Source organism: Macrotis lagotis, chromosome 1, assembly GCF_037893015.1.
Source record: "Macrotis lagotis isolate mMagLag1 chromosome 1, bilby.v1.9.chrom.fasta, whole genome shotgun sequence".
NCBI lineage: Eukaryota > Metazoa > Chordata > Mammalia > Peramelemorphia > Peramelidae > Macrotis > Macrotis lagotis.
In genome coordinates, this window is record NC_133658.1 from 654395161 (window position 1) to 654409563 (window position 14403).

Genomic DNA, 14403 nt, shown 5'->3' on the forward strand with positions numbered 1-14403 from the left:
TTAAGAAATTAAGAAAGGAATTAATTCCAGGCACGTGGCAAGGCCAGTGCAAAGGTCCAGGAACAAAAGATTGAGTGTCTTTTATGAGGAACAGAGAGAAGGCCAGTTTGGCTGGATTGCAGAGTTTAGGAAGAAGTTATGTCCAAGTAAATAGAGGATTTCCAAATATTCCTAATGAAAAGATCAGAGAGAGCTAAGTCAAAACTTTGACATAAAAAAAATAGCAAAAGTCAAAAAGAGAGGAAATTCCAATAATTCTAACATTCCCATTTACCTACTTTTTCATCTATATAAAAATCTTTATAAAAATAATGTACACATATATTAAGGACATCTTCTAGAAGAGACAAACAGTAATAAGTTATTAAGTCTTCTTGATTTTTAGCATTTCTTTTATGTGAAGGAACAAATAATTGTCCTGTCTGACTTACCACATACTTTGAGTACCTTCCTACTCTCTATTTTTTGGAGAGACCCTAGATGTGAGCCTAATAACTGATCTTTAAGAATTACTTCAGGACTCCAGGGTAGGGGTGTAAAGAATCATTATGACTCTTTATCCTTCTTTTAGATGATCAGGTTCTGCTAGGACTGAACTTGATCAGCATATGTGCACCTAGAACCAAGAATAATCCATTAGTGAAGAGGGAAAATCTAATTCCCTAACCTATAAGACTAGGAGAACTTCTTATTATTACTGTATTTATAGATGTGAAGAAATTCCTTATCAGTTTGGGAGAATTATAATCCCTTTATTTTTGGATGAAGGCATTTAACAGCACATAGAAAACTAGTCATTGGCTGAAAAGATCAGCTAAAACCCCTTGGGCTACTATTGGGGGGGGCAAGGCAATGGGGTTAAGTGATTTGCCCAATGTTCATTTAATAAACATTTATCAAACACCTTCCAGGCACCAGGCTCCGTTCTAAGTACTGGGAATACAAAAAAGAGGCAAAAGATAGTTCCTGCCAGCGAAGAGCTGCCCACACAGCTAGATAAATATTAAGTGTCTGATGCCAGATTTAAACTCAGGTCCTCCAGACTCCAGGGCCAGTACTCTAATTCACTGCACCACCTGGAGCTACTATTTTTAAAAAAATAATGTAGGAGAGCTTATGATGAAAAATGCTATATACATCCACAGAAAGAATATCTGATGTGTCTGAATACAGATTGAAGTATGCTTTTTAAAACTCCATTATTCCTTTTTAAAAAAAATATTTTATTTATTTTCCAATTATATAAAATAGTAGTTTCTACCTATCATTTTTGTAAGGTTTTGAATTTTACAATTTCCCCCCCCACTTTTCCTTCCCTCCCTCCACTCCCCCCCAGAAAAGGCAATCTGATAATCTTTACATTGTTTCCATGCTATACATTGATCAAAATTGAATGTGTTGAGAGAAAAATCACATCCTGGAAGAAAAAATAAAATATTAGAGCAAAATTATGTAGTACAAAAGACAACTTTTTATTTTAATTGAAGGTAGTAGTCTTTGGTCTTTGTTTTAATTCCACAGTTCTTTCTCTGGATACAGATGGCATTCTCCATCACAGATACCCTAAAACTGTCCCTGATTGGTGAACTGATGGAATGAGCAAGTCCATTAAGGTTGATCATCACCCCCATGTTGCTGTTAGGGTGTACAGTGTTCTGGTTCTACTCATCTCACTCAGCATCAGTTCATGCAAGTCTTTCCAGGATTCTCTAAAATCCCATTCCTCCTGGTTTCTATTAGAACAATAGTATTCCATAACATACATACACCACAATTTGTTCAGTCATTCTCTAACTGATGGATATCCCCTCAATTTCCAATTCTTTGGTACCATAAACAGAACTGCTATGAATATTTTTGTACAAGTGATTAAACTTTATTATTCTTAGGGAATTTTTTATCTGTGTTTTCTTTTGCAACTTAACTAATTTGAAAGTGCATGATTGCACATGTATAATATATATTAAATTGCTTGCCTTCTCAAAGAGGGACAAGGAAAGGAAGGGAGAGAATTTGGAATTCAAAGTTTTTGTTTACATTGTAATTGAGAAAAAAATAAAATAAGAAAATTTTAAAAAGCAAGAAAGCCAGCTCTCCAGTTATTCAGAAAATCCTCTGTTCTCAAGAGGGAATCATTCTGGTTTTTTTTTCCCTATATCTTTTCCTGAGTACAGCAAGGTGGAAAAGGAGACTTTTTTCTCTTTCCCTCTCCCCATCAACAAATACATCTTGCCACAGAAGCATTTAACTAGCTGTAGAAAATGCTTTGCCCAGCAAAAAGCTGTCCCAGAGAACTCAGTTGCAGGGAGAAGGTCTGAGAAATGGGAGGAACAACCAGCCCCAAAGTAATGTCACACCAAATAGGAACAGTATGAGGATACCAAACAAAGAGGAAAGCTTAAGTTGTTTGTTGGTTCTTGTCCTTCTTTATCACTCAAAGTTGTTCTTAATTTTTTATTTTTATTTTTTAGGTTTTGCAAGGCAAATGGGGTTAAGTGACTTGCCCAAGGCCACACAGCTAGGTAATTATTAAGTGTCTGAGGCTGGATTTGAACTCAGGTACTCCTGACTCCAGGGCCAGTGCTGTATCAATGTGCCACCTAGCTGCTCCATTGTCCTTCTTTATCAAAGATCAAAATGATATCACTATGTTTGAGACACATTACAATGTATCCAACTGACTGATCAGACCAACATGAGGTCTGTTCAGGCCCAAAGAATCCATGTGAACTTACAGATGTCACATTTCCTTTGAACTGCTTCAATTTTGTCCCCATCCTAGAATCCATCTCCCTCACTGATGAGGGCACACCACAATAAGAGAGACCTTCAGGGTATCCCAGTATTGATTCTTTTGACCATTTTGTGAGCATTTGCCTGTGTGCGTTCTCCATAAAATAGTCTTTTTGGCAAGCATACGTCTGGCATTCCATCAACATGACCAGCCTATCATTAGTTGCACTCTGTAGTAAATGTTTGAATGCTAGGCAATTTAGCTCGAGAAAGGAACTCAGAGTCTGGTATCTTTGTCTGCCAGGTGATCTTCAGAATTTTCCTAAGACAATTTAAATGGAAGCGATTCAGTTTCCTGACAGGATGCTGGTAGACTGTCCAGGTTTCACAGACATAACTCAGTGAAGTCAACATAACAGCTCTGTAGACCTTCAATTTGGTAGTTAGTCTACTAATCAATCTATCTTTTTGCCCTATACTTTCTTTTGGAGCCTTTCAAATGCTCAGCTAACTATGTAAAATTCCCATAAATCTTGCCTCTGACATATTGCATGCTGATAGTTGCCAGTAGTCCCTCCAACAAGAGTCCTTTTTGTTGACTTTGCCAATCCAATGTCTATGAGGTAGAATCTCAGAATTGCTTTAATATGCATAAAATTAACTGCTACCTTCATCATCATTTCCCTATTAGTGTTTTGAAGCATATTTCACACGAATGTTCTTAACTTAGATTTCTTCTTCTATCTTTTTTTTTTAGTTTTTGCAAGGCAGTGGGGTTAAGTAGCTTGCCCAAGGCCACATAGCTAGGTAATTATTATGTGTCTGAGGCAGGATTTGAACTCAGGTTCCTGGCTCCACGGCTGGTGCTCTATCCACTGTACCACCTAGCCACCCCGGATTTCTTCTTTTGAAATCTGTCCACATCTTTTGTCTTTTTATCAACTGAGGATTGACTCTTGTTATATATTTAAATCAGTTCCTTCTATATCCTGAAAATAAGACCTTTTTTAGAGAAATTTATTGCAAAGATTTTTTTTCCCTTGATTTCCTTTTTCTCTTTTAATTTTGGCTATATTGGTTTTGTTTGTATTCATTTTAATGGAATCAGAATTGTTCATTTTATCTTTTAAGTACCTCCACATGTATTCTTTTTTTTAGCCCTGAACTCTTTCTCTGTCCATAGAGCTGAAAGGTCTTTCTCGGTTCTCTAGTTTGTTTTTGTATCACTCATCTTTTTAAGTAATGAATTTGGAGTTTATCTTGATATAAGATGTAAGACATTGCTCTGTACCTCATTCCTAATAAACTATAATCCTGTCAATTTTTGTCAAATAGAGATTTTATTTTTTACTGGTACTGAGGTTTTTTTGAGTATGCTAACTACTAGGTCATAATTATTGCTTCTGTACATAGGATCAGTCAATCAGCAAAAATACAGTAAAAACACTATAAAATATTGTGCTAAGCACTGGGAATACAAAATGAATTCTGTCCTCAAGGAGCTCCCATTCTAATGAGGGAGATAGCTTTCAAATAGCTACATATAAGATATCTATATCTATATATCTATATACATATATATCTATATCTAGATATCTAGATCTATCTATCTATCTATCTATCTATCTATATATATATATATATATATAGTGTAAAATAAAAACAAATCTAAGAGAGAAGCTTCTAATAGTTGAGAGGAGGGGAGAATGAAGATTGGGTAGGATTGATCACCAGGAAAAGACCTCCAATAAAAGGTAATACTTGAACTGAGTCTTGATAGAAGCCAGGGAAATAATAAGCCAGAGGTGAAGAGAAGGAGAGCATTCCAGACATAGGGAAAACCCACATAAAAACTAAGGAGTTTAGATATAGTGTCTGGCTTGTTCAAAGAACAGGAATGTCACTTTATTGTAGAATGAATGGAGGGGATTACAGTGTGAGATAGAAAATGGAGGCTTTAGTGTAGATTTTAAATATTAAATAGAGGGTTTTCTTTGATCTTGGGCTTTAGTAAAATCACTTTGGCAGCTAAAGGGGGGGATAGATTGGAGAGGGAAGAGATTAAACAGAAGGCTATTATGAAAGTCCAACTGTGAGGTATAGAAGGATTTTACAGAATGGTGACTATGAGTGGAGTGAAGGAAAGATAAACAAATGTGGCAATTAAGACTTGGTAACAAATTGGATATGTGGGATGAATTTGAGAGAGGAGTTGAGGATAACACTAAGACTGTAAACTTGGATGATGGGAAAAGGAGGTGTCCTCAAAAGTAATAGGAAATTTTGGAAGAGGGAAAAGTTTGTGAGAGGAAGAAAATGAGTTATTTCAAATTCTGTTGAATTTGAGATGTCTATGGAATATCCAGTTCAATAAGTCCAACCAGCAATTGTGATTCAAGACTGGAACTCAGGTGAGAGATGAGGGGTGGATATATAAAATTGGGAATCATATGCATCAAGATGATAATTAAACCATGGGAACTGATGAGATCACCAAGGAGATAGTATAGACAGGAAAGAAAAAAAGGGTCAAGCAGAGTCTTAGGGTTAAGTCTGATTAATGGTTTTAGTTTGGATTCACACCCACAGTAAGACACACTCCAGAAAGGAAAAACATGAAACCATTTATTATTACAACAAAGGTAAAGTCACAGAAAGCTTACAATAACTAATGATTCCTAAGAGGATTATAAGTATAATAATTACAATTAAGATAATGAGATAGGAAACATTATCAAAGATAATCAAAAGAGATAGAAAGTTTTATCAATAGATAATCAACAGATGACCAGGGAAACTCAAACTCATGAAACCTCAAACTGGGAAACCCTGAGAATTCAACCATTTCACAGTCCTGATCAGAAAGGTCCCAAGCAGAGCATCCTTTCCATGGATGAGATTCCAAAGGGATCTGAGCATGGCTTGTGTAATTATAAGATTCTGAACAAAGAAGGCATGATGCCAAATATCTACATAACTCTGGACCCAGAAGATCCAGGACTGGCCAAGTTCTGGGTAAACACTCCCCTCCATATCAGGGACTGGCTAGGTTCCCAATTATGCAAGTGTTTTGTTATAAGGTCACCCTGCTTCTAACTTGTTCTATTATTTTTGTTCATACTAGGGACATTGGAGAGCTTCATTGATTAATCATTCAGGTTAGCAGGGGTGACATGGATGAAGAATCAGCAAAGGAAACTGAAAAGTTGTTGAAGAGATAGGAGGAGAATTTGGAGAAAATAATGAAAATCTAGAGGAAGTATTCATGTGAAGGCAATCAACAATGTTAAAGACTGAAGAGTGGATAATGAGAAAAAACTGAGGAAAAAATAGGCTATTATATTTGATAATTAAAGATCATTGGTAACTTTAAAGAGAGTAGTTTCATTTGAATGATGCCTAAAGTGTAGCTAATCTATGCCTTTGATAAAACTCATTTTTAACCAGTACCAAATAGTTTTGGTGATTATTGTTTTGTATTATAGTTCAAGATCTGATACTTCCTACTAGCTCCACTTCTTTTCCACTTTTTCTATTATTTCTCTTGATTCTCTTGATCTTTTGTTCTGATTTCCTTTATTTTCTAGCTCTATAAGGTCATCCTTTGGTAATTTGATTGGTATGACAGTGAATAGAGTAATTTAGATAGTATTATCCTTTATGTTATATTAATATGACCCAAGAACGAGGCCTATTTCTCCAATTATTTAAGTCTATATTTGTCATCTCTGGGATGAAAATGAGGCATTATAATTGAAGAATTCTACTTCATTTTAATATATTTTTATTTACATTGCTATAGTTGATGTGTATATTTTCATGGTTCTGTTTACATCAATACATGTCTTTCTAGGTTTCTTTGAAATTTTCAGTTTTATTATCTAAAAAGTGGGACTAATAATCTAACTATCTGCCTCTCAGGATTGTTGTGAGGACTGATTAGTGTGTACTTTAAAGTGCTAAATAAAAATGAGTTGTTATTGTTGTTATTATAGGAAGATCAAGAAATGCCTTAAAAAAAATCTCCTAAACTACAGAGATAGAAAGGATCTTAGAGGTTTGGTCCAATCTTTTCATTTTATAGAGATTAGTCCTTCCAATATATAGTAAGTAGCAGAGGGATTTGAATCCAGGTTTTCTGTCGGACTCCAGATCTATTGTTCCTTCTATTGACATTATTGTAGTTGATGGATATACTTTCCTGGTTGTTAACTTTTTTTAATATTAATTTCTGTCTTCCCATGTTCTTTGAATTCTTCAAATTTTTTGTTCTATTGCACACCACAATTTGTACAATCATTTCCTAATCTATTGGCATCTAGTTTCTAGGGTGGTTGTTTACTATCACAATTTCCAGAGTATTTGGGTATAGAAGAGAGACTTTCCATCTGTGACTGATTTGGGTTCTATATCTGACAATGGATTGTTTGATATAGTTTAGTGACTTGGCTCACCCAATTCCAAACTGTTTTCTAGAATGGTTGGATCAATTTCTAGCTCCATCAACTGTGTTATGACTGCCTATATTCCTATAACTTTTCCAGCATTAACTAGTTGTATTTTTTCTTATCTTTCCAATTTACAGGATGTAGAGTGATGTTTTAATTTATATTTCTTTTCTTAATGATTTGGAACATTTTTCCTAACTTCCAAGTCTGGGGGGGGGGGGAAAGGGTGATTAGTTTATATCCTTTGAATATCCTATTTAGAGTCCTTGTTGGGGACAAGAACAAATCTAGCAAAAATTTATCTATTCTATTCTTATCCATTCATTCTATCCTCATCCATCATAAGCAAATTTCTTGAATGGATGGTAACAGGACAGCAGTAAATTGGGAGGGCTTTCCATTTATTAACAAAGGAATACATGAGAACACCATGTAATTCGGCCGGAAGTTAGTAGAATTAGATTCTAGTCTTAGCTCTGCTCACTGTATAACCCTGGGGCAAAATAATCTAATGAAAGGCAGCCAGATTTGATAGCTCAGTAGAACTAGCTTGAGTCAGAAAATTCCTACACATCCTGCCTCTAACATATTGTACACTAATAACGTCCTTTTATCATTTCTATATGAATGAAACCAAAGATTTCAATTCCAAAAGGAGATAGTCAACAATTCACTTTATATAGTATTATGGTTTACACAGAATTGGTCTCCTATTTACCCAGAAGTAGACAGGGCAATTTTTTTTTAGGTTTTTTGCAAGGCAATGGGGTTAAGTGGCTTGCCCAAGGCCACACAGTTAGTTAATTATTAAGTGTCTGAGGCCAGATTTGAACTGAGGTACTCCTGACTCCAAGGCCTGTGCTCTATCCACTGCGCCACCTAGCTGCCTCCATAGCAAATATTTTAAAAATATATTTTATCTTTTGCTTTACATTAAACCTTCCCTGTATCTTTCTGCCAGTTGTTTTATATAATTAAGTTTAGAAAAAAACAGAAAAATAATTAAGTAAAACAATACTTTGAAAAAAAATCTGTAGTCAAATGCAATATGCCTTATATCTGAAAGGGGGGAAGCTTTATTGACATTTCTATTCTTTGGGGGTCAAGCTTATTCTTTACAATTTCACAACATTCATTTTTTTCATTCTTTTTCAAATTTATTTTTTTTTATTCTACAACATTCATTTTCAATTGTTTTGTTTCCCTTCCATTTTCCATTCAAATTGTTGCAGGCATTGGGTATCTTAGAAGAGGAAATAGGCTTAGCAAGATCAAGGACTTGAGCAATGTACACAAATCCAGGCTTCTCAATTCCAAGGTCAGTGGTGCTCTTCCCCCTACTGGTTTGAGGGTGAAATATTTACTAAAGAAAAATACAATCAGGTGGGAGAGGGACAGAGTATAAAGTTGTTAAAATTATGAATATATTATAAAATTAAACTAAAAAAAGTTCATCAGTTCTGCCTTAGAAATTATTTGATTACTAGCCTCATTCTTAAGTAGTTTGATGTTTTCACTCTGCACTTTTGTGCGTTAAATCAAAAATCCTATTATCATTTCCATAAATCTTATTTCAGGGCTGGTACTCAGTAACATTGCAACATACTACATGATGTTCTGAATCATCTTGTTATTTACAAAGATAAAGCAGACTGAACAATGCCTTCTTTCTACCAGATTTTCCTATAGGCAAAGATTATATCAAACTTCCTTAAAACCTAATGAAATAAATGAGAAATTGCTTTACAAGTTTTCCCTTTTGGTATGCTAGTGTGCTAGATTTGCTCTACCCCCAGTTCCTAAAGGATATAGCTAAGTTGGTCAAACTGGTCATAGGTTCTGTCCTAAATGCCTAGATAAAATTGGAGATTAAAGGGGAAACAAAGTGAAGAAATAAGAGAAATTTCCATCACTTCTATAATTCATGTTCAGCAGACCAATGATAGTGACTTACTCCTATGCTCAACTTTGGTCTTCCTAATTGTAGAATAAATCATAGAATCAAACCCCAAATTTTTTTTTAAAAAGTACACCGTACACTTCAAATAGCACTTTGCCCTGTTTAAAAAAAATATTTTTCACTGCCCCTTTTGTACCTCGTTTACTTAAAATTCATCCTCAAGATTCTTCCACTGTTATTTATGAAAGGAAATTTTTTTGTCTTCTCCATTGGTAAAATTTGGTAAACACTGGGTAAAGAGCTGGGAATACAAAGAGGCAAGATTGTTCTTGGCTTCAAGGCTCCCAATGGAATGAGAGACAAACAACAAATATATATATATATATATAATATATATATTTATAAACAAGTTTTTTACAAGATAGGATATTATTTTTTTAAGATTGTTTTAGTTTTTCCCCTAATCTTGCTTCTCCCCCCCCACAGAAGGTAGTTTGTTAGTCTTCACAGTTAGAAGTGTATACATACATATATATGTATATGTATTTAGGCTTTTGCAAGGCAAATAAGGTTAAGTGGTTTGCCCAAGGCTACACAGCTAAGTAATTAAGTGTCTGAGGCCAGATTTGAATTCAGGTAATCATGACTCCAGGGCTAGTGCTCTATCCACTGCACCACCTAGTTGCCTGCATAGGATATATTATTAAAGAAAGCTAGGAAAAGCTTTTTATAGAAGATATATCAAAGGACAGAAGGAGACATATTCAAGAGATGATGCAAAGATGAAATTGAGAGGTCATGGTAAAATATAGGACATGGAGGCAGAGTGAAGTTGAAAATGACATCTAGGTTTCAAACCTGAGGGGGCAGCCTTCGATAGTAATAGGAAAGGTAGGAGCAGGGTAAGTCTAAAGAGGTAAACATGAGTTAGGCTTTTTGTTTTTGCAAGGCATTGGGGTAAAGTGACTTGCCCAAGAGCAGTTAGGTGATTATTATCAAAGGCCAAATTTGAACTCAGGGCCAGTGTTGTATCCACTGCCACACCTAGGCAGGTTTTGAATATGAATTTGTCTGCTGGAAATATGAAATTGGAGGACAGCAAAAAGAAACTGGCAGGTTAGACTTGAGTTTAGATTACTAAAGGGAGTTTAATGGAAGTGAAGCTTCAGTAGAGAACCCTGTAGATCGTATGATATGGGTAAGGATTCAGCAAAGGAAACTAAAGTGAGAAATCTAAAACTCCCAAAACTAGAGATGAGAGTTATCAAAGAGGGTAATAGTTTTAAAGGCATAAAGAGGTTAAAGAATACAAACTTTTAGCTGGAAACATTTAGGATTCACATGAACCTTAGAAGGAAGAGTTGACATATTACTATGGAAAATTAGCTTATTTCAAATAAATTATTTTTACTGACACTAAGGAAACAAATTCTCTAAACTATAGGGTCAAGGATGGCATCCCATTCCTAGTTAGCCATATCACAGAAAGTTGGCATTAGTTAGAAAATGTTAATTCTCACATTATTTTACCACTACTAAAAGCAAACACCTCAAAGTCATCTTCCAAGAAAAGGGTAGGGGTGGCTAAGTAGCATAGTGGATAAAGCACTGGCCTTGGAGTTATGAGTACCTGGGTTCAAATCCAGTTTCAGACTTAATAATTACCTAGCTGCGTGGCTTTGGGCAAGCCACTTAACCCCATTTGCCTTGCAAAAGCCTAAAAAAAGGTAGGATATCTAGTAAGCTAATCTAATTGTCAAATTAAAAGCACAGCCTAGTGCACAGATGCTAGCAAAACAGTGCTTAATATGGCCAGTTCTCATCTTAGCTGCCCTCCTACATTTATGGAACAATCTGATGATAATTTCAGTATGTTGAAACTATAGAATTACTCCTAAGGGCTTGATGTAATTGTACCCAATACACCAAAAGTTATCCCATTTCAATAATGCAAACTTGCTATTTTTTGTAAAGTTAAAATGTTACTATTTGAGATTTAGTTTCCATAATCACACTAAGAGGAATGTTACTGTTTATTCTTGTTATTAATCAGATACAATTGTTGCGAGAAGCTCCAGTCTTTTAAACTCTTAATTATAGATGTAGGAAATTAAAATAACACTTCAGGGAAATCTTAACACATGAAATAGTTTCCCATCCATTTATACTTTTTTTATTTGGAAATGTTCATATTGATGCAGAGAAATAGGATTTTAGAGACACAAGATATCCATTTATTATAAAACAAGAGACCTGGAAATTATTTACATGATGAAACAAAGATTTCAGAACTTCAGTGGAATGGGCAACGTTCAGAGGCCACTTCATTAGTGATTTCAGTCCACATATTTCCCCAGAATGTCACTATCTCTAAATAAGAAATAGTCCTGCAAATAAATAAAAAAAGAATATTTTAGTTAATTCTGCTAGAAACAACTATTTAATTAATTTAAAGTTATATTAAACAAACCTTGTCCTCTATAACTACTTTGGTGCCACCGTATTCTGGAAGAAGAACTTTGTCTCCAACTTTCACACTAACTGGCTGAATCTCTCCACTCTATAAAATGCAAACAAAAAGTTAGCAAATATAGCTTATTTGTTCAATTCTCAAATGAAAGTTATTAAAAAAGCTGTGTCTATTAGATTTTAATTTTAAAAGATCTGTGATTTCAAAACTAGTTCTTTAAACTGAAAAGCCAAAAGATTTACCTTTATCATGAGAGCCATGCACTTTACTCACACACAAAAAATTTTAAATTTCAAGTATTTCAATGAACTTTATACTACAAGTTAAACATTAAGTTAAACAAACCTAATCAGAGGTTTCTATGAAGTACCCTGACCACAAGTTATTTCTTTCTGTAACACAACCCAAGAGTTAAAAGTTCTGGTGACAATTTCACTTGAAATGAGACTGAGACAGCTAGGCAATTACTAAAGGATGTGCTCCTGACTCCAGCTGCCCCTCTATCTTTCTTTCAAATGTAAAATGTGGGTGGATAACCTCCCATGGTTGTTCAGAGAACCAAATAAGTAAATACTTAAGAGATGTGTGTTCCCTTCCCATAAGTTTTTCATATAGGCCAAAATTTTAGAATCAATGATTTTCCAATACTTGGAATATTTGGATTTCAGTACACTCTCGAGTATAAACTTAAAATAGAAAACTAGAATTCCCCTTTAAAAGGAACACAAAAAACATAATTAAAATGCAAGTCACATGGCATGGTGCAGTTTCTTGGGAGACCTGCAGATTCTTCCTAGCCAGGAGTCAAGCATAAACTGCAACCTCTATGAACCTCAATTCATTTATTTATTCCCATGACTATCGTAATATTTATATCTTTTTTTATTGCTTTGATAAATTATATGAAAAAGCACTATCTTTGAAATATACTAGTATAAACTCATTACTTACAGCATTTATTATGGGGAGCAGCTAGGTGGTGGTATAGTAGATAGAGCAAAGGCCCTGGAATCAGGAGTGAAAATATTGCCTCAGACACTTGATACTACTTAGCTATATGACCTTGGTAAAGGAACTTAAAACCCATTGCCTCAAAAAAAAGGAGGGGAGCTTTATTTATTGTGTGTTGAGAATAGGGAGGCAAACTCCTAATCCCTGACTAAGGAACCCATAGTCTAATGGGAGATAAATGCAAAAAGAACCACACTAGTGGAAGATTAATCTTTTTTGGTTTTTTTAGGTTTTTGCTAGGCAATGGGGTTAAGGGTTAATGTGCCCAAGGCTACACAGCTAGCTTGTTATGTCTGAGACCAGATTTGAACCCAGGTACTCCTGACTCCAGAGCAGGTGCTTTATCCACTGCTCCATGAAGATTAACTTAATGGTAAGGCTGAAGAGACTGAGAAAGACCTCCAGAAGGGGAGATTTGAGCTGAGTCTTGAAGGAGCAAGGAGGTAAGGAAGAACAATATATTCACAGGAGCAATGGAAAAAGAACAGGATTATATGCCTAATTATTTTCAAGATAAGTAATGACCAAACATTATAATCATCACCTCTTGAGGGTATTTTCAATGCACTGAAAATCTATATATAAGTGCTTTTCGTTAAATAGACTGTACTCAAGTATTTTTTAGCAGTCAGTAATTTGAATTAAGGACTGAAACTCAATGAACTAAATAATATAGCTCAATTATGTTTCATTGGTATATATTAGATTATATTAACTTATAAAACAGCTTTCTCTCATGATAGTTAACCTGGCACGTCTGGGTATACCTTTCCTTTGGATCCTGATCCAACAGCCACTACTGTGGCTTGTAATACTTTTCCTTGAGACTTCTCTGGAAGCATGATACCTCCCTTGGTAACAGTCTCAGCAGCACTCCTTTCCACCAAAACTCGGTCGAGGAGGGGAAGAAACTTTCTAAAAGCCTGCCCTGCCTGTTGAGAGAGAAATTCGAGATTAAAAACAAAACAAAACCCACATTCCTCATTGAAGGGTATCAGAGGAAGAGTCAAAATTCAGCTCAAGTTTCCCTTATTGGGGGAGAACACGTTCTCGAACCATCACTGTCATATCTGGTTCTTCCAGCGTGGTCGGAGTGGCCACCAGGACGACCTCCGGTTTATTCAAGGTCAAAGCTACACGGAGCGGAGTGGGGGCGCTCTAGGGGTACAGCCTGCACCCCATCCCGCCCCGCCCGGGGCAAGGGCATCCCGGGCGGCCACGTGGCTGCAGACGCCGGCGGGCACCCGCACGTGTGTGCGTGAGGAGCGGGAGTGGGGGTCCGGCCCGGCGCCCCCGTTCCTGGCCCCCCCCCGGCCCGAGGCGGCTGCACGTGCACCGTGCCCCGGGCGCTGCTGTTCCCGCGCCCGCACAGGCCGCGGCGCCGCGAGGGGCGGCAGGAGGGTGCAAGCGCAGCGCCGGGGGGGCCGCCGTCACTCACCGCTGCACCGAGACCCCGCGGGGACCCACGGGGAAAGCGCCTGCGGCTGCTGGCGCCTTTGCGACCCGGCAACGGGCTCTCCGCCCGGGGCCCGGGACCCCGGCCCCCGGCCCCCCGGCCCCGCAAAGGCCGGGAGGCGGCCGTGGCTGCCGCATCTCGGGGAGGCCGCACTCACCATGACTCCCGCCGCGGCGCGCAGCTCGCTGTCCGGCTCGGTGCGTCCGCTCCGTCCGTCCCGGGAGCACGTGAGCGCCGTAAGAGGCCGGCGGCTCGCCCCGCCCCCGATCCCGCCCGAGGCTGCGGCGCGGCACGCAGGACGGCCACTCCGCGGGCTGCTACTGGTCCTTCGGGCCGCCACTCAGAGCCGCCCACGGGAAGGGGAAATAGGAGGAGGCCTTTCTGG

General features: G+C 37.3%; 1 protein-coding gene across 1 annotated transcript in view; it reads right to left on the reverse strand.

Moving 5' to 3' along the window:
- Window positions 1–14363, reverse strand: part of LOC141507593 (MOB-like protein phocein) — a 52765-nt gene extending 38402 nt beyond the window's left edge. The window contains exons 1-4 of the mRNA XM_074215405.1: window positions 14176–14363; window positions 13330–13494; window positions 11552–11641; window positions 11102–11468 (exon numbers count right to left, since the gene is read on the reverse strand). Coding sequence (XP_074071506.1) covers window positions 11418–11468; window positions 11552–11641; window positions 13330–13494; window positions 14176–14178 — 309 coding nt within the window. The 5' untranslated portion in view covers window positions 14179–14363 and the 3' untranslated portion in view covers window positions 11102–11417. Of the gene's footprint in view, window positions 11469–11551; window positions 11642–13329; window positions 13495–14175 lie in introns of the transcript that reaches the window.
- Window positions 14364–14403: the final 40 nt, after the last annotated feature.